The sequence below is a fragment of the Mobula hypostoma genome, chromosome 7 (genome assembly GCF_963921235.1).
Source record: "Mobula hypostoma chromosome 7, sMobHyp1.1, whole genome shotgun sequence".
Lineage (NCBI taxonomy): Eukaryota > Metazoa > Chordata > Chondrichthyes > Myliobatiformes > Myliobatidae > Mobula > Mobula hypostoma.
This window is the reverse complement of record NC_086103.1, coordinates 141,514,162-141,541,589: the sequence shown is the minus strand read 5'-3', so window position 1 is coordinate 141,541,589 and position 27,428 is coordinate 141,514,162. Positions and strand designations below refer to the sequence as shown.

General features: G+C 42.7%; 1 protein-coding gene across 7 annotated transcripts in view; it reads right to left on the bottom strand.

Moving 5' to 3' along the window:
* zmym2 (zinc finger, MYM-type 2) overlaps nucleotides 1-27,428 on the bottom strand; it is a 147,457-nt gene that overhangs the window by 51,134 nt on the left and 68,895 nt on the right. For all 7 annotated transcript variants that reach the window (XM_063054160.1, XM_063054166.1, XM_063054165.1 and 4 more), the window contains 3 exons: nucleotides 24,869-24,981; nucleotides 24,049-24,162; nucleotides 15,988-16,138 (listed from right to left, as the gene is read on the bottom strand). In XM_063054160.1, the coding sequence (XP_062910230.1) occupies nucleotides 15,988-16,138; nucleotides 24,049-24,162; nucleotides 24,869-24,981 (378 nt within the window). The remainder of the gene's footprint in view (nucleotides 1-15,987; nucleotides 16,139-24,048; nucleotides 24,163-24,868; nucleotides 24,982-27,428) is intronic.

The following is a 27,428-nucleotide window of genomic DNA, read 5'->3' as shown; positions in this document are numbered from 1 at the left end:
TGAACCCTCTAGTTTCTAAACACCAGTGAACATGGGGCTTATCAGTTCAATCTTTCCTCTTCCCTGGAATCAATGGGGTGCCAGGAAGGTAGTTAACTTTTCTTTATCTGGGAGATGAAAACTGTAAGCATGTGTTCTAATCGAAGTCCTACATAGCTGTAATATTCTTCAATACATGCCCTCTCTTTGATTCAATAACAACAAGTAAAAGCATACAACTTGATACAAAACTCTATTTTCCTCAAAAGGGTTGGGTCAGAGTTGAAATAAGTTATCAGGATTTACAGATTTTGTGAAAATGGAATTGAGATTTCATTCAGCCACTACTTAATTAAAAGGTAGGACAGTCTTTCGAGTTGGTGGACCGGTCCGTGTTCCAAGACCTCATCTGTGGATCTGAATGAATACACCACAGCTGTCACAGACCTTATACAGTGTAGACAAATGCGTCCCCATAAAATCAGTTTTCCCAACAAGAAGCCCTGGATGAACCATGAGATACGCAATCTGCTGAGGGGCAGATCAGAGACATTCAAGTCTAGTGACTAACAAAGTTACAAGAGGTCCAGGTGCAAACTCTGAAAAGCCATCTCATGGTAAAGTGGCAATTGCGGACTAAGCTTGAATCAATGAAGAATCCCCATCAGCTGTGGTAGGGCTTGAGTACTATCACCTCTTACAGAGTGAAATTAAGCAACATAGCAATAGGGCTTCACTTCCAGATGAGTTCAATGTCTTCAATGCTCGCTTTGACTTTCAAAACATGGAGGAACCATCACAAACTCCCCCCTGATGATACTGTGATTCCAGCCTCTAAGACCGACACAAGAGCATCTGAGCTGATGATTGACAGGACAGTTCACCGAGACCTTTTATCTCTCGCTTTGGCAGTCTGAGGTACCCATCTGCTTCAAGCAGGTTACAATTATACCGGTGCCTAAGAAGAACATGGTAGCTTGCCTCAATGACTATTATCCAGTAGCACTTACATCCATCGTGATAAACTGTTTTGAGAGGTTGGTGGTGAGTGTGCTTTAAAAAGGAGCGCGAAGCGGGGACTCTGGATCATGTGATTGAGGAACGGTCACAGCAGGAGGAGGAGCAAGGGGCTTGGGAGAGTGCTCAGTGCTGGGAAGCAGCTCAGGTGAGTGTGCTTTAAAAAGGAGCGTGGAGGGCAACTGAAGGGTTAAACAGAGTGTTGATTAGTTGATTAGAGGGAGTGAGTACTTGAGATAATTGGAAGGGACAAATAAAAGGAGGGGCAACTGAAGCGGAGTGGCCAGTGTGTGAGTGGCTCAGGGTAGGAGTGGAGCTTTGAGGCTTTGGCTTGAGAGGCTTCAGCGAGCAGAGGCTGAGGATGAGCCTGCTCCCAGTGAGGTAAGGCTGGGTAAGTTCCTTTAATTAAGTTAATTAACTTAGGAGTAGGTAATGGAAGCAGCAGTTAGGGCAGTCGAGTGCTCCATATGCAGTATGTGGGAAGACAGGGACAGCACAATTGTCCCTGATGACTACACCTGTAAAAGGTGCATCCAGCTGCAGCTCCTGACAAACCAAGTTAGGGAACTGAAGCTGGAGCTGGATGAACTTTGGATCATTCGCGAGGCAGAGGCAGAAATAGACGGGAGTTTCAGGGAGATAGTCACCCCTAAAGTCAGGAGGCAGGAAGCTGGGTGACTGTCAGGACAGGGAAGGGGAGTAGACAGAATGAGCAGAGCATCCCTGTGGCTGTTCCCACCAATAATAAGTACACCGTTTTGGATACTGTTGGTGAGGACGACCTACCAGGGACAAGTTGTAGTGGTCACGTCTCTGGCACCGAGACCCTAAGCTCAGAAAGGAAGGAGGGAAAAGAGGAGAGCAGTAGTGATAGGGGATTCGATAGTTAGGGGGAACAGATAAGAGGTTCTGTGGGAGAGATTGAGAATCCTGGATTGTCTGTTATCTCGGATCGCGATATCTCGGATCGAGTGCTCGGTATTCTCAAGAGGGAGGGTGAGCAGCCAGATGTCGTGGCCCACGTAGGGACCAATGACGTAGATAGGAAGGAGGGGGAGGTCCTGCAAAGAGAGTTTTGGGAGTTAGGTGCAAAGTTGAAGGACAGGACCTCCAGGGTTTCAATCTCAGGACTTTTACCCGTGCCACGTGCTAGTGAGGCTAGAAATAGGAAGATAATGCAGCTAAATATGTGGCTAAGGAGATGGTGCAGGAGGGAGGGCTTCATGTTTCTAGACAATTGGGCTTTGTTCCAGGGAAGGTGGGACCTATTCCGAGGGGACGGTTTGCACCTGAACTAGAGGGGGACTAACATCCTTGCGGGTAGATTTGCTAGTTCTGCTCAGGGGGGTTTAAACTAGATTTGCAGGGGGAGGGAACCAGAGCGTTAGAGCAGATAGTGAGGTGGAGGAGGATAAAGGTCATGCGAGGACTGCATGTATAGACAGTAATCAAAGGTTTGTACATGATAGAAATGTTCTCAGGTGCATCTATTTCAATGCACCGAGTATTGTAGGTAAGGCAGATGAGTTTAGGGCATGGATTGCAGGTGGGATTACGACATTATTGCTATTAGTGAGACTTGGTAGAAGGAGGGGCAGGACTGGCAGCTTAATGTTCCGGGGTTCCATTGTTTCAGATGTGACAGAGGGGGAGGGATGAAAGGGGGAAGAGTGGCATTACTAGTCAGGGAGAATATCACAGCTGTGTGTAGACAGAACAGCCCGGAGGGCTTGTCTACAAGAGGCCATATGGGAGGAACAGCAAAGGGGTGACCACACTAATAGGGTTGTATTATAGACTGTCCAATAGTCAGAGAGAATTGGAGGAGCAAATCTGTAGAGAGATAGCAGACCGATGTAAGAAACAGAAAGTTGCAACAGTAGGGGATTTTAACTTTCCACATATCGACTGGGACTCCCACATTGTGAAGGGGTTAGATGGCGTGGAGTTTGTCAAATGTGTTCAGGGAAGTTTTCTAAATCAATATATAGAGGTACCAATGAGAGAGGATGCAATACTTGATCTCCTATTAGGGAACCAGACAGGTCAGGTGACAAGTATGTGTAGGCGAACATTTTGGGTCCAGTGACCATAATGTCATCAGTTTCAAGTTAATTTAAAAAAAAGTTTCAAGTTAATTATAGATAACGATAGGTCTGGTCCTCGAGTTAAGGTTCTAAATTGGAGAAGGGCCAATTTTGAGGAAATGAGGAAGGATCTAGGAAGAGTGGATTGGGATAAGTTGTTTTCTGGCAAGGATGTGTTCAGTATGTGGAAGGCATTCAAAGGCGAAATTTTAAGAGTGCAGAGTTTGCAAGTTCCTGCCAGGATTAAAGGCAAAGTTAACAGGCATAGGGAGCCTTGGTTTTCAAGGGATACTGGCAATCTGGTTAAGAAATTAAGGACCTCAAGGGTGGCGTTCTCAAGATAGCTGCCAATGCTACGTGACAGTGATGGTAAGAATTGGAGGAGATGGCAGTTGAATGCGTGACTGAGGTGTTGGTGCAGGGGGCAGGGTTTTAGATTTTTGGATCATTGGGATCTCTTCTGGGGAGCAATATCTTTGCAGGTAGATTTGCTAGAATGGTTTGGGAGGGTTTAAACTAATTTGCAAGGGGGATGGGACCTGGAGCGATAGAGCAGTGAAAGAAGTGCATGGAGTAAAGCCAGATCTAACATATAGAGAGGCTTTGAGGAAAGAAAAGCAGAATAAACGGTGTAAAGACAGTAAGGTAGAAGGGCTGAAATGTGTGTACTTCAATGCAAGAAGCACCAGGAACAAAGGTGATGAACTGAGAGCCTGGATACATACATGGAATTATGATGTCATGGCCATTACAGAGACTTGGCTGGCACCAGAGAAGGAATGGATTCTCAATATTCCTGGATTTCAGTGCTTTAAAAGGGATAGAGAGGGGGGGAAAAGGGGAGGGGGGGTGGCATTACTGGTCAGAGATACTATTACAGCTACAGAAAGGGTGGGTAATGTAGCAGGATCCTCTTTTGAGTCAGTATGGGTGGAAGTCAGGAACAGGAAGGGAGCAGTTGCTCTATTGGGAGTATTCTATAGGCCCCCTGGTAGCAGCAGAGATACAGAGGAGCAGAGGAGCAGATTGGGAGGCAGATTTTGGAAAGGTGCAAAAATAACAGGGTTGTTATCATGGGTGACTTTAACTTCCCTAATATTGATTGGCACCCGATTAGTTCCAAGGGTTTAGATGGGGCAGAGTTTGTTAAGTGTGTCCAGGACGGATTCCTGTCACAGTACGTGGACAGGCCGACCAGAGGGAATGCCATACTAGATCTAGTACTAGGTAATAAACCGGGTCAGGTCACAGAACACTCAGTGGGTGAGCATCTGGGGGACAGTGACCACCGCTCCCTGGCCTTTAGCGTTATCATGGAAAAGGACAGAATCAGAGAGGCCAGGAAAATTTTTAATTGGGGAAGGGCAAATTATGAGGCTATTAGGCTAGAACTTGCGGGTGTGAATTGGGATGACGTTTTTGCAGGGAAATGTACTATGGACATGTGGTCGATGTTTAGAGATCTCTTACAGGATGTTAGGGATAAATTTGCCCCGGTGAGGAAGATAAAGAATGGTAGGGTGAGGGAACCATGGGTGACAAGTGAGGTGGAAAATCTAGTCAGGTGGAAGAAGGCAGCATACATGAGGATTAGGAAGCAAGGATCAGATGGGTCTATTGAGGAATATAGGGAAGCAAGAAAGGATCTTAAGAAGGGGCTGAGAAGAGCAAGAAGGGGGCATGAGGAGGCCTTGGCAAGTAGGGTAAAGGAAAACCCCAAGGCATTCTTCAATTATGTGAAGTAAAAAAGGATGACAGGAGTGAAGGTAGGACCGATTACAGATAAAGTTGGGAAGATGTGCCTGGAGACTGTGGAAGTGAGTGAGGTCCTCAAAGAATACTTCTCTTCGGTATTCACCAATGAGAGGGAACTTGATGACGATGAGGACAATATGAGTGAGGTTGATGTTCTGGAGCATGTTGATATTAAGGGAGAGGAGGTGTTGGAGTTATTAAAATACATTAGGACAGATAAGTCCCCGGGGCCTGACGGAATATTCCCCAGGCTGCTCCATGAGGTGACGGAAGAGATTGCTGAGCCTCTGGCTAGGATCTTTGTGTCCTCGTTGTCCACGGGAATGGTACCAGAGGATTGGAGGGAGGCGAATGTTGTCCCCTTGTTCAAAAAAGGTAGTAGGGATAGTCCAGGTAATTATAGACCAGTGAGCCTTGCGTCTGTGGTGGGAAAGTTGTTGGAAAAGACACTTAGAGATAGGATCTCTGGGCACTTACAGAATCATGGTCTGATCAGGGACAGTCAGCATGGCTTTGTGAAAGGCAGATCGTGTCTAACAAGCCTGATAGAGTTCTTTGAGGAGGTGACCAGGCATATAGATGAGGGTAGTGCAGTGGATGTGATCTATATGGATTTTAGTAAGGCATTTGACAAGGTTCCACACGGTAGGCTTATTCAGAAAGTCAGAAGGCATGGGATCCAGGGAAGTTTGGCCAGGTGGATTCAGAATTGGCTTGCCTGCAGAAGGCAGAGGGTGGTGGTGGAGGAAGTACATTCAGATTGGAGGATTGTGACTAGTGGTGTCCCACAAGAATCTGTTCTGGGACCTCTACTTTTCGTGATTTTTATTAATGACCTGGATGTGGGGGCAGAAGGGTGGGTTGGCAAGTTTGCAGACGACACAAAGGTTGGTGGTGTTGTAGGTAGTGTAGAGGATTGTCGAAGATTGCAGAGAGACATTGATAGGATGCAGAAGTGGGCTGAGAGGTGGCAGGGTACAAAGTAAATGGCAGGATACTTGGTAGTGTGGAGGAGCAGAGGGATCTGGGGGTACATGTCCACAGATCCCTGAAAGTTGCCTCACAGGTAGATAGGGTAGTTAAGAAAGCTTATGGGGTGTTAGCTTTCATAAGTCGAGGGATAGAGTTTAAGAGTCGCGATGTAATGATGCAGCTCTATAAAACTCTGTTTAGGCCACACTTGGAGTACCGTGTCCAGTTCTGGTCGCCTCACTATAGGAAGGATGTGGAAGCATTGGAAAGGGTACAGAGGAGATTTACCAGGATGCTGCCTGGTTTAGAGAGTATGCATTATGATCAGAGATTAAGGGAGCTAGGGCTTTACTCTTTGGAGAGAAGAAGGATGAGAGGAGACATGATAGAGGTGTACAAGATAATAAGAGGAATAGATAGAGTGGATAGCCAGCGCCTCTTCCCCAGGGCACCACTGCTCAATACAAGAGGACATGGCTTTAAGGTAAGGGGTGAGAAGTTCAAGGGGGATATTAGAGGAAGGTTTTTTACTCAGAGAGTGGTTGGTGCGTAGAATGCGCTGCCTGAGTCAGTGGTGGAGGCAGATACACTAGTGAAATTTAAGAGACTACTAGACAGGTATATGGAGGGATTTAAGGTGGGGGCTTATATGGGAGGCAGGGTTTGAGGGTCGGCACAACATGTGGGCCGAAGGGCCTGTAATGTGCTGTACTATTCTGTTCTATGAAAAAGAGAGAGGTGTATAGCAGGTATAGGCAGCAAGGAACAAATGAGGTACTTGAAGAGTATAAAAATGCAAGGAAATACTGAAGAAGGAAATCAGGAAGGCAAAAAGAAGACATGAGTTTGCTTTGGCAGATAATGTGAAGGTAAACCCGAAGGGTTTCTACAAGTATATTAAGAGTAAAAGGATAATAAGGGACAAAATTGGTCCCCTAGAAGATCAAAGTGGTTGTCTATGTGTGGAGCCTCACGAGATGAGGGAGATCTTAAACAGTTTTTTTGCATCAGTATTTACTCAGGAAACTGGCAGAGTGTATATGGAAGGAAGGGAAACAAGCAGCAGTGTCTTGGAACATACAGAGATTAAAGAGGAGGAGGTGCTTGCTGCATAACAGTGAATAGAGGTAGATAAATCCCCCGGGCCTGACATGATATTTCCTCGGACCTTGAGAGAGACTAGTGTAGAAATTGCAGGGGCCCTGGCAGAAATATTTAAAATGTCCTTAGCCATGGGTATGGTGCCGGAGGATTGGAGGGTAGCTCATGTTGTTCCGTTGTTTAAAAAAGGCTCCAAAAGTAAACCAGGTAATTACAGGCCGGTGAGCCTGACATCAGTAGTAGGTAAATTATTGGAAGGTGTTCTGAGAGATTGGATATACAAGTATTTGGACAGCCAAGGGCTGACTAAGGATAGTCAGCATGGCTTTGTGCATGATAGATTGTGTTTAACGAATCTTGTAGAGTTTTTCGAGGTTACCAAGAAAGTAGACGAAGGAAAGGCTGTGGATGTTGTCTACATGGACTTCAGTAAGGCCTTTGACAAGGTCTCACATGGGAGGTTAGTTCAGAAGGTTTAGACACTAGGTATCCACGGAGAGGGTGTAAAGTGGATTCGAAATTGGCTGTGTGGGAGAAGACAGAGAGTGGTAGTGGATGATTGCTTATCAGACTGGAGGCTTGTGACTGATGGTGTGCCTCAGGGATCTGTGCCAGGACCATTGTTGTTTGTTGTCTACATCAATGATCTAGATAATAATGTGGTGAATTGGATCAGCAAGTTTGCTGATGACACTAAGATTGTGGACAACGAGGAAGGCTTTCAAAGCTTGCAGAGGGGTCTGGACCAACTGGAAAAATGGGCCAGAAAATGGCAGATGGAATTTAATGCAGACAAGTGTGAGGTGTTGCATTTTGGAAGGACAAATCAAGGTAGGACATACACAGTAAATGGCAGGGCACTGAGGAGTGCAGAGAAACAAAGAGATCTGGGAGTTCAGATACATAATTCCCCGAAAGTGGCGTCACAGGTAGACAGGGTTGTAAAGAAGGCTTTTGGCATCTTGGCACTCATAAATCAAAGTATTGAGTATAGGAGTTGGGATGTTATGGTGAGGTTGTATAAGACATAGGTGAGGCCAAATATGGAGTATTGTGTACAGTTCTGGTCACCTAACTATAGGAAGGATATCAGTAAGATTGAAAGAGTGCAGAGATTTACTAGGATGTTGCTGGGTCTTCAGGAGTTGAGTTACAAGGAAAGATTGAACAGGTTAGGACTTTATTCCTTGGAGCGTAGAAGAATGAGGGGAGATTTGATAGAGGTTTACAAAATTATGAGGGGTATAGACAGAGTAAACGTGAATAGGCTCTTTCCACTTAGATTAGCGATTAACGGGTCCCTTTTGGAATGGCAGGCGGTGACCAGTGGGGTACCACAGGGTTCAGTGCTGGGACTGCAGCTGTTTACAATATACATTAATGATTTAGATGAAGGGATTAAAAATAACATTAGCAAATTTGCAGATGACACAAAGCTGGGTGGCAGTGTGAAATGTGAGGAGGATGTTATGAGAATGCAGGGTGACTTGGACAGGCTGGGTGAGTGGGCAGATGCAGTGAGGTTATCCACTTTGGTGGTAAGAACAAGAAGGCAGATTATTATCTAAATGGAATCAAGTTAGGAAAAGAGGGAGTACAACGAGATCTAGGTGTTCTTGTACATCAGTCACTGAAAGCAAGCATGCAGGTACAGCAGGCAGTGAAGAAAGCTAATGGCATGCTGGCCTTCATAACAAGGGGAATTGAGTATAGGAGCAAAGAGGTCCTTCTGCAGCTGTATAGGGTCCTGGTGAGACCATACCTGGAGTATTGTGTGCAGTTTTGATCTCCAAATTTGAGGAAGGACATTCTTGCTATTGAGGGAGTGCAGTGTAGGTTGGCAAGGTTAATTCCCGGGATGGTGGGACTGACATATGTTGAAAGATTGGAGCGACTAGGCTTGTATACACTGGAATTTAGAAGGATGAGAGGGGATCTGATTGAAATACATAAGATTATTAAAGGATTGGACACGCTGAAGGCAGGAAGTATGTTCCCACTGATGGGTGAGTCCAGAACCAGAGGCCACAGTTTAAGAATAAGGGGTAGGCCATTTAGAACGGAGTTGAGGCAAAACTTTTTCACCCAGAGAGTGGTGGATATGTGGAATGCTCTGCCCAGAAGGCAGTGGAGGCCGTCTCTGGATACTTTCAAGAAAGAGATGGATAGAGCTCTTAAAGGTAGTGGAATCAAAGGTTATGGGGATAAGATAGGAACTGGATACTTACTGTGGATGATCAGCCATGATCACAGTGAATGGCCATGCTGGCTTAAAGGGCCAAATGGCCTACTCCTGCACCTATTGTCTATTAGGAGAGATAAATACGAGAGCTTTAGGGTGAAAGGGGAAAGGTTTAGGGGGAACTTCTTCACTCAGGGAGTGGTGGGAGTGTGGAACGAGCTGCCATCTGATGTGGTAAATGCGGGCTCACTCTTAAGCTTTAAGAATAAATTGGATAGGTAAATGGATGGGAGAGGTCTGGAGGGTTATGGACTGGATGCAGGTCAATGGGACTAGTGGAATAATGTTTCGGCACAGACTAAAAGGGCTGAATGGCCTGTTTTCTGTGCTGCAGTGTTCTATGGTTCTAAATATAGAGTGCCTATAAAAAGTATTCCCCCCACCCCCCGAAGTCTTCATGTTTTATTGTTTTATAACATTGAATCACAGTGGATTTAATTTGACTTTTTTTGGACATTGATCAACAGAAAAAGGCTTTCTTGTCAAAATGAAAACATCTCTAGAAAGTGATCTAAATTAATTACATATACAAAAAGCCAAGTATTTACCCCCTTAATATGACACACCAAATCATCACAGGTGCAGCCAATTAGTTATAGAAGTCACATAATTAGTTAAATGGAGATCACCTGTGTGCAGTCAAGGTGTTTCAATTTTACTGTAGCACAAATGCACCCGTATCTGGAAGGTCCAACTGCTGGTGAGTGAGTCTCCTGGCAAAAACTACAGCATAAAGACAAAAGAACACTCCAAGCAACTCTGCGAAAACGTTATTGAAAAGCACAAGTAAGGAGATAGATACAAGAAAACTAGACAACTGGGTGACCCGTTGGGGCACCCTTTGAGAGAGGAGTAGTGCAGTCTGATGTGACCAGAATGAACATTAAATTTTCCTGAATGCTATTGGTATCATTTTGCTTTGGAAATTAAAGAAGAAAACCTCAGTTTATTAAAGAATGACGCGTAGCAAGGCAAATATAGCTCCTCCTCGTTTAACGGCGGACACCTTTGATGGCAACATTTCTGGTTGATCTGCCACCCTTGTGCCTGCTTTTGTCATTCTGGAGATGTGCAGCCCTTTCATCCCCCCGTCTCTTCATCTCTTCTGCTGTTTGTTGTTTGTCTCTGATCCTGGAGACGTGCATTTATCAGCTCCTTTGTCTCTTGGTCTCTCCTCCTTCTATGCCAGTTGCTGTCATTTTGGAGACGCGCATGGCTCTCCTCCTCTGTCTCTTCTTCTCTCACCTTTTTTGTCCTGACTCTTTGATCCTGGAGTCGTGCGGCCCTGGCATCATCCGATTCTTGTTCTCTCCCTCTCCTTGCTGCTTCCCGACAACGTTTGACATCATCTCTTGACCATAATGTCCCCCTTCTCTTTCCACACGGCATAATTAGGCTGACCATATTTTTTTTTACCCTAATGCTGGATAGAAGATACGAAGCAGTAACACCGAGGCCTCCGGGATGCTGATTATTCTTGATGATGTGGTTGGTGCTCTCCTAAATGGATGCGATATAGTCACCGCTGTCCTTTGACTGCAGCAAAGGGTTTGATGGGTGTCTCGAAGTACATCATTACAATAAGATATAATTATCTCTTATTGATGGGTCTCAGTTTGATCTGTCCCAATCCTGCACATGCTGATGGGGATTAGCAGAATGTGACTGCTCGAAATAGAGCTGCCCTGCCCTTTGATCCAGTTGGTGTCGCTGCTGTGAGCATCGTGAGTCGCTTCTGAGGCTGGCCGTGCGCATGCGTCGTGGTGTCACGTCGCGGTTTCCATCACAGCTGGCAGCGGTTCTCGGGTGAAAGCGGCGCTGTTGATTTTGGTCAGTGAGCAATTTTATACGAATATATAACTCTGAACTTTCCCTGCATTCTGTAAGTTAGTGCATTTTAAGTCCATTTAGCCAAAAATAGTGCTGCTGTAATGCACAGTTTGCGCTAATTGGAGGTTACAGACAAACATAGCATGAGAGTTTTAGTAGTATATAGATTTCCAAGTCACTGACTATCCCTTGGAGTACAGTTAAGACAATCATCAAGAAATCTGCCTAGAGCAGGCCACCTCAAAAACTGAGTGACCAAGCAAGGAGGGGACTAGTGAGGGAGACCCCCAAGAGACCCCATGAAAACTCTGGAGGAGTTACAAGCTTCAGTGGCTAAGATGGGAGAGACTGCACATACAACAGTTGTTGCCCAGGTGCTTCACCAATCGCAGCTTTATGAACAGTGGCAAAGAGGAAAAACTCAAGTGAAATCTTGGCTAGAGTTTGCCAGAAGGCATGTGGGAGACTGAAGTCAGCTGGAAGATTTTTTTTAGAGTGTCGCACCAGACAGTCAGACATTCTTGTCTGGCATGTGGTGTCAGGATTGGTCTCCTTTCGGATTAACCTGGTCACGATATGAACGTTCCTGACTCAACCCTTGTTTTTTACGAGTTCCAGTGGCTAGCTCGACGCTCAATCCGGCACAGATGGAAAGCTGGAAGATGGTTCTGATGAAACCAAAATTAAGCCTTTTGGCCATCAGACTAAATGGTATGTTTGGTGTAAACCAAACACCACACATCAGCAAAAACACATCATCCCTACCGTGAAGCATGGTGGCAGCTGCATCATGCTGTAGGGATGCTTCACTGCAGCAGGCCCTGGAAGGCTTATGAAGGTAGAGGGTAAAATGAATGCAGCAAAATACAGGGAAATCCTGGAGGAAAACCTGATGCAGTCTGCAAGAGAACTGTGACTTAGGAGAAGATTTGTTTTCTAGTCTGACAATAACCACAAGCATAAAGCCAAAGCTACACAGAAATGGCTTAAAAACAACGAAGTTAATGTCCTGGAGTGGCCAAGTCAAGAGTCCAGACGTCAATCCAATTTAGAATTTATGGCTGGACTTGAAAAGGGCTGTTTCACTCATGATCCACATGCAATCTGACAGAGCTTGAGCAGTTTTCTAAAGAAGAATAGGAAAGAACTGCAGTGTCTAGCTGTGCAAAGCTGATAGAGACCTATCCACACAAACTCAAGTCTGTAATTGCTGCCAAGGGTGTATCTACTAAATACAAACTTGAAGGGAGTGAATACTTATGCAATCAATTATTTTGTGTTTTGTATTTGTAATTCATTCAGCTCACTTTATAGAGATCTGATTTCACTTTGACATGAAAGTCTTATTCTGCTGATTAGTGTCAAAAAAAGCCGAATTAAACCCTCTGTGATTCAATGTTGCAAAACAATAAAACAGGAAAACTTCCGGGGGGAAGGTGGTGAATACTTTTTATAGGCACTGTATAACTCCTGCCTGAGAATTGACTTTGATCCACTCCAATTTGCCTACTGGCAATAAGTCCACAGCTGATGCCATTTCATTGGCTCTTCACATAATCCTGGAACATCTGGGTCACAAAGATGCACACAACAGGATGCTCTTTATTGACCACAGCTAGGCATTCAATATTATCATCCCCTTAAAATTCATCAACAAGCATCAAGTCCTTGGCCTCAATACCTCCTTGTGCAATTGGATCCTCGATTTCTTAACTTGCAGACCACAGTCAGTTCAGAATGGCAACAACATCTCCTCCACAATCCTGTGTCCTTAGCCCCCTGCTCTACTCGTTTTATACTTATGGCTGTGTGGCTTAGCACAGCTTCAGTGCTATATTTAAGATTGCTGATGACACCACTGTGGTAGGCTGATTCAAAGGTGGTGATGAATCAGCATATAGGAAGGAGACTGAAAATCTGACAGAGTGGTGCCTCAACAACAACCTCTTACTCAATGTCAGCACGATTATTGACTTCAGGAGCAACTGGACATCCATGGGCCAGTCCTCACCGGGGGATCAGAGATAGAGAGGGTCAGCAGCTTTAAATTCCCTGGTGTTACCATTTTGGAGGACCTGTCCTGGGCCCAGGATCTAAGTGCAATTACGAAGAAAGCACAACAGTGCCTCTACTTCCTTCGGAGTTTATAAAGATTCAGCAAGACATCTAAAACTTTGACAAACTTCTAGAGATGTGCAGTGGAGAGTATATGGACTAGTTGTTTCGATGCCCTTGAATGGAAAATCCAACAAAAAAAATAGTGGATAAGGCTCAGCCCATCACAGGTAATGCTGTCCCCACCATTGAGCACATCTACACGGAGTGTTGTCGCAGGAAAGCAGCATCCATCATCAGGGACCCCCACCATCCATGTCATGCTCTCTTTTCACTGCTGCCATCAGGAAAAAGGCACAGGAGCCTCAGGACTCACACCATCAGGTTCAGGAACAGTTATTACCCCCCAACCATCTGCTCCTGAACCAGAGGAGATAACTTCACTCAACTTCACTTGCCCTCTCACTGATCTGTTTCCACAACCTATGGACTCACTTTTAAGGACTCTTCATCTCACCTTCTTGATAATTATTGTTTATTTATTATTTTTTTTCTTTCTTTTTGTATTTGCAGTTTGTTGTCTTTTGCATACTGGTTCTCCGCCCAACTGGTGCGGTCTTTCATTGTTTCTATTATAGTTATTGGATTTATTAAGTACGCCTGCAAGAAAATGAAGCTCAAGGTAGTATATGGTGACATATATGTACTTTGATAATAAACTTATTTTGAATTTAACTTTAGGAGCTGAACAGCCATTTCTGTTCCTATGTTAGATGTGACATAGTTTTTTGTTACTCTTGCTTGACACAATATACTCAAAGGTTGACACTTCAGTACAGTACTGAGGGAGTATAGCAATTGTTGTTTTTCAATGAAGGAATAAATCAAAGATCTAAATACTCCTTTGTGGAACTAAAATACTCTGTGACAAGATTTGGTGTACTAGATAATATTTATCGCTCTTCAATATTATACTGCTACCTTGCTTCATGCTCAGAAATGCTTCATGCTCAGAAATGTTCCCAGGAATGGAAAAACTAATAGAATCTGTGGTAAGAGAGGTCATTATAACACTATGCACATTGGAAACAAATGTGATCTCTTCTTCTCTTTCCTGCTAGGTTGTAAACAGGGCCTAAATCCCAGTGTTCGCTTTTGCAGGGAAGCTGGAGAAAATCCAGCATTGAATCAATAACAGCACAATGAGGAAACCATTTGTGAGAGTTGCTGTTGATTACCCCGCACTTAGATGCAGCTTGCACCTTGGCCGACTCAGTAAGTATGAACTATTGCTGCTGACTGACAGTCCATGATGCATGCATTGAGAGACTGTCTGAATCCTACAGTCACTCTCACCATCAGCTGCTGTCAGCCAGTTCACACTAATGAGAGCTGTGCAGGCAAATTGAGAAGTGAGATGGTACAGGGTACAGTGTTTGGACTGAGAGGACCAAGCATTGCATAAAGGGTAGCAGTACGCAGGGACAAATGTACTTAAAGAAACAGATCTGTTCATTCAACACACATCAAAGTTGCTGGTGAACGCAGCAGGCCAGGCAGCATCTCTAGGAAGAGGTACAGTCGACGTTTCAGGCCGAGACCCTTTGTCAGGACTAACTGAAGGAAGAGTTAGTAAGAGATTTGAAAGTGGGAGGGGGAGGGGGAGATACAAAATGATAGGAGAAGACAGGAGGGGGAGGGATGGAGCCAAGAGCTGGACAGGTGATTGGCAAAGGGGATATGAGAGGATCATGGGACAGGAGGCCCGGGGAGAAAGACGGGGGGGGGGGGGGGGAACCAGAGGATGGCCAAGGGGTATAGTCAGAGGGACAGAGGTAGAAAAAGGAGAGTGAGAGAAAGAATGTGTGTATAAAAATAAATAACAGATGGGGTACGAGGGGGAGGTGGGGCATTAGCGGAAGTTAGAGAAGTCGATGTTCATGCCATCAGGTTGGAGGCTACCCAGACGGAATATAAGGTGTTGTTCCTCCAACCTGAGTGTGGCTTCATCTTTACAGTAGAGGAGGCCGTGGATAGACATGTCAGAATGGGAATGGGATGTGGAATTAAAATGTGTGGCCACTGGGAGATCCTGCTTTCTCTGGCGGACAGAGCATAGGTGTTCAGTAAAGTGGTCTCCCAGTCTGCGTCGGATCTCGCCAATATATAGAAGGCCACATTGGGAGCACCGGACGCAGTATATCACCCCAGCTGACTCACAGGTGAAGTGTCGCCTCACCTGGAAGGACTGTTTGGGGCCCTGAATGGTGGTGCAGGAGGAAGTGTAAGGGCATGTGTAGCACTTGTTCTGCTTACAAGGATAAGTGCCAGGAGGGAGATCAGTGGGGAGGGATGGGGAGGACGAATGGATAAGGGAGTCTGTTCATTGCTATGTTCTTTGCATGAACTGGATGCCCTGTTTTCTCTATTACACTACATAAGTATTTCACTGGCTGAAAACTGTTTTATCCTGAAAGTTGCTCACCACGCGTTTCTTTATATTTTAATGCTCAATATACATTAATGAAGACTCTTCAATAGGATATAAAAATCTTAGGAAAATATCTCAGTAAACAAGGCATTTAGACAACAAAGTGCCAGTCAAGGAACTGAATTTGGGGTGGTGTGCATGATTCACTGTAAATAGTCTATGGCCCAGTGAACAAATTTAATTTAATCAGGGAAAAAAATAGGCATGGAAACAAAGGAGTGGAATGAACAAAACCAAAAGCAATTCCTCCAAATAAAAGCTGGGTAATTTCTCCAGAAAATGGAGTGGGTGGAACATAGTTACATATAAATGATGAGCAAACAATCCACCCCACACACCTGCAGCTGAGTGACAAACGGGAATTACCTAAACATCTCCATACTGGCTGGCTATCGCATTGCCACTTCATGCAGACATTTAAAGTTATTTTTCAATCATAAAATCATAAGGAAACATACCTTCACTACAGAATGTTTTCTTTACTCCTGAGAACTTCACAGTTTCATACACAGTTTTTTCTTCCTGACAGTATTCACAGTATGACACGATACAATGCAGCTTCTTATAGTCCTCACAGCACATTTTGCTGCAGAACTGAAATACATTATTCTGAAGAAAAAGAAGTAAATTACTACAAAATCTTTATTTTATTCATCAAATTAATAAGTACACTTTTGAAATCCTGCACTTACAGATTCAAATGGTACATGACTTCTTCAAATTCTTCAAGAAGAGTTCTAAACCCAGACAGAAAAATATTCCTGGATACACATTTCTGCATTTGTGCTGTTCCCAACCATTTTCATGAGTGCAGTCAATTCCCAATTGTCCAGCAAGAATTTACATGGTCTGTAAATCAACTGTGTTACACCAAATCATGAACATCATAGCCCTAGGAAGCAATTTCTAATTTGCTCTAGAACACATTCTCCTGGTTGGAACATTGTGTTAGGGTTTGCATTCTCCTAGCTGGAGTCAAGAGGTAGGCAGTCACTCTCTCAGCTGAAACCCTGGTGTGAGTGACCGTTGCTGCATGAAACTTTGTAGCTAATCTTCCTGAAGAAATTACCCAGATTTTGGACATAGCTTCAGCTAGCTGCCTCAATTACACCCGAGGTAATGTTGCTCATTTACTTACAGTCCTTACCTAGCCTTTGGACCCCTCTCAATTGAGAAATAAAGAGAAAATAATTGACTAATCGGAGTAAGGCTCATTTCAATGGGTTGAAAGCAGATCCTGCTCAGGTAAATTGGAGGAAAAGACAGGCAAAGCTATAACATAACAATATTAGCCCTTTAAGACTAATTTAAGAGCTCCCTAGATGATGAAAAGACACAAAGGAAGATGAAACAAAATGGCTGTGTGTGATTAGTGTTGTGCTGTTAATACTAGTGAGAGCCAAGCAGATTATAAAGGCAATCTAAAATGTGAAAATTTAAGTATGAACGGCAAAGAAAGCGTATGGAAAAAGATTAGTTACTGACATAAATGGGAATTAAAAGTGTCCTGTACACACACCTAGTAGTAAAATGATAGCGCCTGGACCAATGGATCCATTAAGCACAAAAGTAGAAACTCTTAAGGCATTAAGAACCATTCAAAGTAATAGCAAAGGAGCTAGTCAAGACATTGGATATATTAAAAATTTATAGCATGAGTTATTAGCAAAGCTAACAAAACAAAGTAAGCAAGTCCTGAGGGTTGGATGCATCCTAAGGTTTTGAGGGAAGTACTCGAAGAAAACATTGACGCCCTAACCATAACCTTTCAATGTTCTGTGAGTCGACAGAAGACCCAACAGAAACACTGGAGGATAACAAATGTTTACCCTTCTGTTCAAACAAGAGAACAAGGTTAAGCCCAGCAACTGTGTTTTAACTTCAGCAGTAGGAAAGATTTAGAAAAATGATTATTAGTCACATAGAGAAAAATGGATTAATAAGGTAAAATGTGTTTAACCAATTTGATAATTCTTTTACACTAAGGTAATATTTACAGTTGCTGAGGGTAACAGAATCCCTGTGTTGTACATACACATCTAGAAGGTTTCTGATAAAGGTGCCACATAACAGGCTTTCAACAAAGCTACAGCACATAGCACAAAAAGCATACTGAATACAGAATTAGCTGACAATTGAAGACCATAAGACAAAGGAGCAGATTTAGGCCATTCAACCCATCAAGTCTTTTCCACTATTCCATCAAGGCTGATTTATTACCCATCTTCAATATCTCCCTTGAATGCATTCTTCTGCCTTCTCTCAGTAACCTTTGATATCCTGACTAATCAAGAGCCTATTAACCTTCACTTTAAATATACCCAATGACTTGGTCTCCACAACTGTTTGTAGCAATGATTCACTATCCTCTGGCTAAAGACATTTCTCCTTACCTCCATTCTAAATGGACTTCCCTTTATCCTGACTGTATGCCCTCTGGTCCTAGACTCACCCACTATAGGAAACATTATTCTCCACATCCACTGTATCTAGGCCTTTCAATATTCAATAGGTTTCAATGAAATACCCCTTCATTCTTCTAAACTCCAGTGAGTACAGGTCCAGAGCCATCAAATGCTCCTTGTATGTTAACAACAGGAATTCTGCAGATGCTGGAAATTCAAGCAACACACATCAAAGTTGCTGGTGAACGCAGCAGGCCAGGCAGCATCTGTAATATATTATATATTGGCGAGACCCGACGCAGACTGGGAGACCGCTTTGCTGAACATCTACGCTCTGTCCGCCAGAGAAAGCAGGATCTCCCAGTGGCCACACATTTTAATTCCACATCCCATTCCCATTCTGACATGTCTATCCACGGCCTCCTCTACTGTAAAGATGAAGCCACACTCAGGTTGGAGGAACAACACCTTATATTCCGTCTGGGTAGCCTCCAACCTGATGGCATGAACGTCGACTTCTCTAACTTCCGCTAAGGCACCACCTCCCCCTCGTACCCCATCTGTTACTCATTTTTATGCACACATTCTTTCTCTCCCTCTATCCCTCTGAATATACCTCTTGCCCATCCTCTGGGTCCCCCCCCTTGTCTTTCTTCCCGGACCTCCTGTCCCATGATCCTCTCGTATCCCCTTTTGCCTATCACCTGTCCAGCTCTTGGCTCTATCCCTCCCCCTCCTGTCTTCTCCTATCATTTTGGATCTCCCCCTCCTCCTCCAACTTTCAAATCCCTTACTCACTCTTCCTTCAGTTAGTCCTAACGAAGGGTCTCGGCCTGAAATGTCGACCGCACCTCTTCCTACAGATGCTGCCTGGCCTGCTGCGTTCACCAGCAACTTTGATGTGTGCTCCTTGTATGTTAATGCTTTTATCCTTGAAATCATTCTCATGAACCTCCTCTGGACCCTCTTTAATCCCAGCACATTTTTGCTTAGTTAAGCAGCCCAAAACTGCTAACAATATTTCCAATGACTTATAAAGCCTCAGCATTACATCCTTGCTCTTACATTTTAGTCCTCTTGAAATGAATGCTATTTCCTTTCCTTACCCCTGACTCAACCTATAAGTTTATCTTTACGGAATCCTACAAAAATCCCTTTACACTTCTGATTTTTGATTTTTTTTCCCACATTTAAAAAATAGTCTACGTCTTTATTCCTTCTACCAAAGTGCATAACCATACACTTCCTTAACTATATTCCATTTTCCACTGTTTTTGCCCATGCTTTTCAATCTAAGTTCTTTTGTAGACTCTCTGCTTCCTCTACACTACCTGCCCTTTCACTTGTCTTCGCATGTCTACAAACTTGGCAAAAAAGCCATCAATTCTGTCTTCCAAATCATCGAGATACAACGTGAAAGAAAGTGGTCCCAACACTGAACCCTGCAAAACACCACTATTCACTGGCAGCCAACCAGAGAAGGGCCCCTTTATTCCCACTCTGCCAATCTTCTATCCATGCTAGTATCTTTCCATGGGCTCTTGTTAAGCAACCTCATGTACAACACCTTATCAAAGGCCTTCTGAAAATATAAGTGAATAACATCCACTAACTCTCCCTTCTCTATCCTGCTTGTTATTTCTTCAAAAAATTTCAAGATATGTCAGGCAAGATTTCCCCTTAAGGAAGCCTTGCTGACTATGGCATATTTTATAACGTGCCTCCAAATACTGCAAAACCTCATCATTAATAATGAACTTCAACATCTTTCCAACTACTTAAGTCAGGCTAACTGGCCTATAATTTCCTTTCTTCTGCCTCCCTCCTTTCTTAAAGAGTGGTGCCACTTCGCAAATTTCTGGTACTCTGGAACCATTCCAGAACCTAGTGATTATTGAAAGATCACTATTAATGACTTTGCAATCTTTTCAGCTACCTCTTTTAAGAACTCTGGGGTGTAGTCCATCTGGTCCAGGTGACATATCAACCTACAGATCTTTCAGCTTCACAAGCACTTTGTCCTTAGTAATAGCAACTACACTCACTTCTGCCCCCTGACACTCTCAAATATCTGGCATAGTGTCTTCCATGGTAAAGACTGACACAAAATACTTAAGTTCTTCCACCCTTTTTTTTGTTTCTCATTACTACCTCTCCAGCCATATTTTCCAGCAGTCCGATATTTACTCTCACCCCTTTTACCTTTTATATATCTGAAAAAACCTTTGATATCTTTTACTTTCATATTTCATTCTTCCTCTCGTTATGGCTTTTCAAGTTGTCTTCTGTCTTTTGAGTTCTCTCGTCAGTCACAGTTGCTTCATCCTTCCTTAAGAATACTTCTTTATCTTTGGGGTGCATCTATCCAGTACCTTCCAAATCGGCCCCAGAAACTCTAGCCTTTGCTAGTGTCCCAATCCAATCAACTTTGGCCAGCTCTGCTCTCATGGCTGTTATTCCCTTTACTGCACTTTTATACTGATACATCTGACTTTATCTTCTCCCTCTCAAACTGCACTGTGAATTCTATCACATGATGATCACAGTCTCCTTAGGGTTTCTTTACCTTAAACTCCCTAATCAAATCTGATTCATTACACAACACCGAACCCAATCCAGAATCGCTTTCCCCTAGGGGGCTCAACCACAAACTGCTCTAAAAAGCCATCTCATAGGCATTCCACAAATTCCCTCTCAAGGGATCCAGCTCAAACTGATTTTCCTAATCTACCTGCACATTGAAATCCCCTACAATTATCATAACATCACCTTTTTTTTTACATGCCTTTTCTATCTCCACTGTAACATGAATCCCCCATCCTGGCTACTGTTTGGAGGCCTGTATATAACTTCCATCAGGGACTTCTTAACCTTGCAGTTCTACCTACAAGGATTCTACATCTTCTGATCCTACGTCACCACTTTCTAAGGATTTGATTTCATTTTTTACCAACTGAGCCATCTCACTTGTTCTGCCTCTTTGCTTGCCCTTTCAATACAATGTGTATCCTCGGATGTTAACCCCCAATTATGAGCTTCTTTCAGTCATGACTCAGTGTTGCCCAGAACTTCATACCTGCCAATCTTTAACTGTGCTACAAGATCATCTGCCTTATTCCTAGTACTGCGTGCACTCAACTACAACACCTTCAGTCCTGTATTCATCACCTTTTTCAATTTCTCCCCCATGCTACAGTTCAACTCATCCTACTGACTGCAATTTTGTCCTATCATCTGCCTGTACTTTCTCACAGTCTCACTACACACTGCATTGCCCCATCCTCAGCCCTATAACTCTGGTTCCCAACCCCTCCCCCGGCCAAATTAGTTTAAACCCTAGCAAACCTGCCTGCACAGATGTTGGTCCCCCTCGGGTTCAGGTGCAACCTATCCTTTTCGTACAAGGCATACTTCCCCAGCAGATCCCAGTGATCCAAAAATCTGTAACCTCACCCCGCTGCACCAATTCCTCAGCCACATATTCAACTGCCAAATAATCCTAATCCTACTCTCACACACACGGCACAAGCAGCAATCCAGAGACTACTACCCTGGAGGTCCTGCTTTTCAGCTTTCTAATTCCCTGCATTCTCTCTTCAAGACCTCTTCCCTTTTCCTATCAATGATATTGGTACCAATATACATCATGACTTCTGGTTGTTCAACCTCCCCCTTTAGAAAGCTGTGAAGCCCATCCAAGACCACATACCATCCCGCTATCTCTTTCACATCCACATAATCTCTTGTATGCTCCTTTAAGTATGGATTCCCCCATCACTATTGCACTCCTCCTCTCCCCACTTCCCCTCTGAGCCACGGAGCCAGACTCCATACCAGAGCAACACACTTCGACTGTACTCTTTTCCATAGATGTTGCCTGGCCTGCTGAGTTCCCACAGCATTTTGTGTGTGTTGCTTGGATTTCCAGCATCTGCAGATTTTCTTGTCAATAGCAGAGATCCAGTCATTGTGACTTCCCCTGGTAGGAACCCCCCCCCCCCCCACCACCACACAACAGTATTCACAGCTGTATACTTATCATTGAAGGAAACAGCCACTCTCCTCTGGCTTCCCATTCCCTTCCCCTCTCCTACAGTCACCCAGGTACCTCCTGTAACTTAGGGGTGACTACCTCCTTGTAGCTGCCATCTATCACCTCTTCATTCTCCAGTATGAGCTGAAGGTCATCAAGCTGCAGGTTGTGGTAAATAGTTGTTGTTTCTGCACTGGAGAACTGTGAATATTGACGTTCCCCAGAGATACTATGCTTTTTTGGATCTATATTAATGACTAACAAACAGGGGCACAAGCTGCATTTTCTAAATTTGCAGATGACACAAACCTTGGCAAAGGATAATGACAGATTGCAGCAGGATTAAAATGGGTTGGAGAAATGGATAAATAGATAGCAGATTAAATTTAATGTTAAGAAATGGGAATTGGTATAAGAAACAATGCAGAATAAGGGGAACTGTTCTCAAGTGATTCTGAAGTGGAGCAGAGGGACCTGAGGAAATCTGTTATGTGTACAAATCATTGTAAGTGTCAGGACAGGTTAATAAAGCAGTTAATAAGGCATTTACTTTTTTGGGTGTTATCAAAAGAGGAACAGAGTGTAAAAGCAGGAAAGTTACGCAGAACCTTTATGAGTCACTGGTATGGCCTCAACTGGGGTATTGTGTTTAATTTTGGTCACCGCATTAAAGGAATGTGAAGACATTAGAAAGGATCCCAAAGAGGTTTATGAAAATGTTACAAGGGAGAGGCACTATAGTTACAATGAAATATTAGAAGGGTTGGAAACATATTTTGAAGAGGAGGTTGAGTAGAGAATTGATAAAAGTATATAAAATGCTGATAGTAGAGACTGTTCTCTTTGGTGGAGGGTCGAGAACCATACACCAAAGACATAATATGCATGGGAAGGGGATCAAAAGTGATGTGAGGCAAACTTGCTTTATGCAGACTGTGGTGGGAATCTGGAATGTACTGCCTGCAACAGATGTAGAGTCACGTACTGCCATGCAATTGGAATTAGGTAAATACATAGGTAGAAAATATCCAAGAACATGAAGAAATAGCTAATGGGTGGAACTGGAGTGTTTCTCTGGAACATGGTGAGCCATCTGTTCCCTTCTCTCGCTGCATTTACGATTCTGCAACAGACAGACTAAATAATATCTGAAGTTTGATTCCTTTCAATGGATTTAATTCTTTGCTTCAGGTGGATGCACCGTATGAAAAAGGCTAAAGTTTTCCAAATTTATTTTGTGTGGTTTCTTCAGGGAGGAGTATTTAAGTTTTTCTATCATCCACAGAGGCGTTCCTTGTTATCGCCATGGATAACAAACTTGACTGCATTTAGAGAAACACTGATGCTTTTAAAATAACATTTATATGTAGGAAGTTATGCAATATTCCATGAAACCGGTTAGCATTTTCTGAATTTATTTTTTATGATATTTTCCACCCAAGAGAATTTCATCCATGGTACTACCATTTCTTCCAGGATCTTTCCCTTTTTATCATTTATTTCTGAATTCTGTTGGATCTTCCTTTCCAAATACACTTTTGCTTTCTCTCAATTCTCATCCACAGAGTGGTAGTCCACATAGCAGTGGTTTGTGTTACAGTGCCAGCAATCAGCGATTGGGATTCAAGTCCTGTCAGTAAGGAGTCTGTATGTTCTCCCTGTGACTGTGTGGATTCTGCTGGGTGCTGTGGTTTCCTCCCACTTTCCAAAGATGTATGGGTAAGTAAGGGTTAGTAAATTGCGAGCGTGCTATGTGGGAGCCGGCAGTGCGGTGATACTAGCGTGCTATCCCCAGCACGTATTTGGGTTGTGTTGGTCATGGATGCAAATGATATATTTCACTGTATGTTTCAATGTACATGCGACAAATAAAGCTAATCTTTCTTCTTTCATTATACAGCATCCTCCCAGTTTTCCAAGAAACATCCTGTACACAATAAGAACTCACTTCTTTATAGCTTTTGTTGATGTTGTTATTAAAAAGGGCAATCAACCACATGACTAAACCATAGCTATGATCAGTGACCATTTATAACGGTTCAGTTATTTGCAACTATATTATAATTTTCTATTAATCTTACCTCCCATTCCAATAATTCTGGTTTAGCACTGAATCCATTCTTGCAGTACATACATTTCAGGTGTACTTCATTTGTTACGACCTGCCCATTTGTAGCTGTCTGCGCACTGTAAGACTAAAATATAATCACGATAAATATTGTGCTTCTACTTGTAACTCCTCCCTATCCCTTACAATTTTTGTTTTAAGGAAACTTCATGCCTTTGCCTAATACCAAGCATCTGCCCTATGAATCAGAATGATTGCAATGAGTGAATGTCAAACCTTCTGAATGTTAACATTTTGAAGTAGAAAAAAAATTGCCTTCTATTATGGTTGTAAAATCTGTATGAAGGATGTTGAGAATTGCTCTAGGTGGATGCACTCTATGAAACAAGTTAAAATTTCCTGAATTTATTTCACATAATTTCTTCAATAAGGAGTATTTATTAATTAAACAGAGCATTAAAAGTGAAAGAAATTGATAAAACACTGAGATGTGCCACATATATACCAAATCTTAGGTGGATCCCTTAAGCAACATCAACAAGAAACACCACTTCTAATATACTAACCTACACAGGTTAAACACATTTCTACATCTTTTTAAATACATCTCAAACATATTTTATTCTACTGATTTCATACATTTTTTAAAGAAACTTGTATGAATCTATAAATGCGATTTAATTTGTTCTGGGAGACCCAAACTGCATATGAATCTGGAGAACTGTAGACCACACAAAATATTTTGAAATAGAATCAGCATTTATCTATAACAAACATACAAAAGAAAAATGTACTCAAATAATAAACCAACAAAGTGAACAAAACATAGAAACCTGGAATTTAGCAACACAGCTGGAGCTGCAGAAGTTGTACAGTTTTCCATCTGGCATCGTGGCTTGATATTGAGGTAAAGCACTTCTTTTACAAAAGGGGCAAGATCCCATACCTAAAACAAGAAACAAAACAGTGAGATTTCAAGGTATGACATGAGGATCTCACAATAACTGTTAATATAATCATAATTTCAGCAAACAGTAAAGACATAATAATTCCACTCAAGCCCGGCTGCGAAAGGAGGGATGGGCATGGGGCTAGAAACCTCATCTCTCAAAAACACAGTGCTACAGAAACTTCAACAGATGCTCCAGAAATCTCATCCCTGGGAGAGGAAAGATACAGCAAGAAGCTGGGCTGTACCTGGGGGCAACTTGAAAGACTGGCCCAAAACAGTGAGCTACTTCGGCCTATACCCCTGTAGGGGTGAAGAGCTTAAGTAAGTAATGACATAATAGATACCTGATTTGCGCCCATTACTACAATTGATAGAATATATTGGGAAAAGTAAGAGTCAAGACACCAATTACTTAATTTTAGTAGATAGCAGACCAAAATTGCAATATGTGGATTCGAGAGAGGCGACAGGAATTCTTGAAAAACAAGACAGTGCTTTGTGGTATATCTCAACCTAGAAAAGAGACTATCGGATTGCATTTTATTCTTCTAAACAGTGGTGACATTCTCATATAAAATTCCTCTTAAGACAACTTATTTAGTAAATCTAATCTTTACTGCCTTCAAAAAGGTATTTCTCTTCATTAATGGAGTCCAAAGCCTTAATAATTTACTCCAGGCTCACAAAGCCCTTAGTTGTTGGAAGACTTGACATTCTAATAAAAGCTATGTTCCATTACTGAAATGTTGCTTATTTCAGTAACACATGGGACTTTGATGCTGCCAGTCTAACACATTCCTCGACTATGAAATGGGGTTTATTAATAACCAGATAACAATTACAGCACGGAAACTAGCCCTTCTAGTCCTTGCCGAACGCTAATCTCACCTAGTCCCACCGACCTGCACTCAGCCCACAACCCTCCATTCCTTTCCTGTCCATATATCTATCCAATTTAACTTTAAACAACAACATCGAACCTGCTTCAACCACTTCTGCTGGAAGCTCGTTCCACACAGCTACCACTCTCTGAGTAAAGAAGTTCCCCCTCATGTTACCCCTAAACTTTTGCCCTTTAACTCTCAACTCATGTCCTCTTGTTTGAATCTCTCCCATTCTCAATGGAAAAAGCCTATCCATGTCAACTCTATCAATCCCCCTCATAATTTTAAACACCTCTATCAAGTCCCCCCTCAACCTTCTACACTCCAAAGAATAAAGACCTTTCTCTGTAACTTAGGAGATGAAACTCAAGCAACATTTTAGTAAACCTCCTCTGTACTCTCAATTTTATGACATCTTTCCTATAATTTGGTGACCAGAACTGTACACAATACTCCAAATTTGGCCTTACCAATGCCTTATACAATTTCAACATTACATCCCAACTCCTATACTAAATAAAAATACTCTGACATAATGAATTAATTTGTTTAAAATTCTACACTGTAACATTCCACTGAATGAGTTAAATTTCATTGGGAGCATGGCCAATGCAAGCAGGTGTATTTAATGGACATGTGAGAACAGAGGCCCTGGCAAATGGATAGAGAGGGTGGCAAACATTAGCTTGTGAGCCAGGTGCTGAACTGTCAGGATCTTGGAATAGTCAGATAGTGGATTATTGGAGTTTTACTGTACTTGCCATACTTTCACTACTACAATTCCCCGGTTTTTATTGCCAAGTACAGCACTCACAACATTATTGGAGAAATGGGTAAAGTAGCAAATGCTTGACGTGCAGCATTTCTCCTATGTTGTCAAATAAAATGCAGCCTCATGTTATTCGGCCATGGATTCACCCAAAATTGAATTCACATACTTCAAAGATGTGTGCCATTCTGGTAAACATTAGTTACATTTCCGTCTTAATGGATAATCCAGATTGTTTCATGAAGCAGTAATAATAATTATACAGTAAATTATAATACAATTCTCCTTTCGACTTCTAGGCTTTCTAGTTAAGACAAACGCTCATGGAAAAACAGTTTCTGTTGAAGTACAGTGGATTCTGGTTAATTAGGACATCGGTTAATCGGAGCAGTCGCCTTTTTGGGACAACTCTTAAAGAACAAAGACTAATTGAGAAAATAGCCAGTATTCTCTTCATTTATTTGAGACACTATGCAATTTAATTGGGATAGGAGACTGTTGGCTAATAGTCCTAATTAGTGCCAGTCACTTGCACTTGTTGTGGCCATTAGACACTGCACCATGCTTAGAGCGGACAGTTTTTAAATAGCATCAGTTGCATTGTTTGTGTTCAAAAAAAAAAGCAGTGAGTTCTGTCACTGATAGTTGGTGAGAAACAAGTGTTAAGACAATTCACGCTTGAAGGTGCCAGAAACGGCTGGGTGTGAAATGAAATGATTTCATTATTTCAACAAGTTAGGAGCTACAAAGAATTTGAAAGGTATCAACAATCACCTTGAATGTTAAAA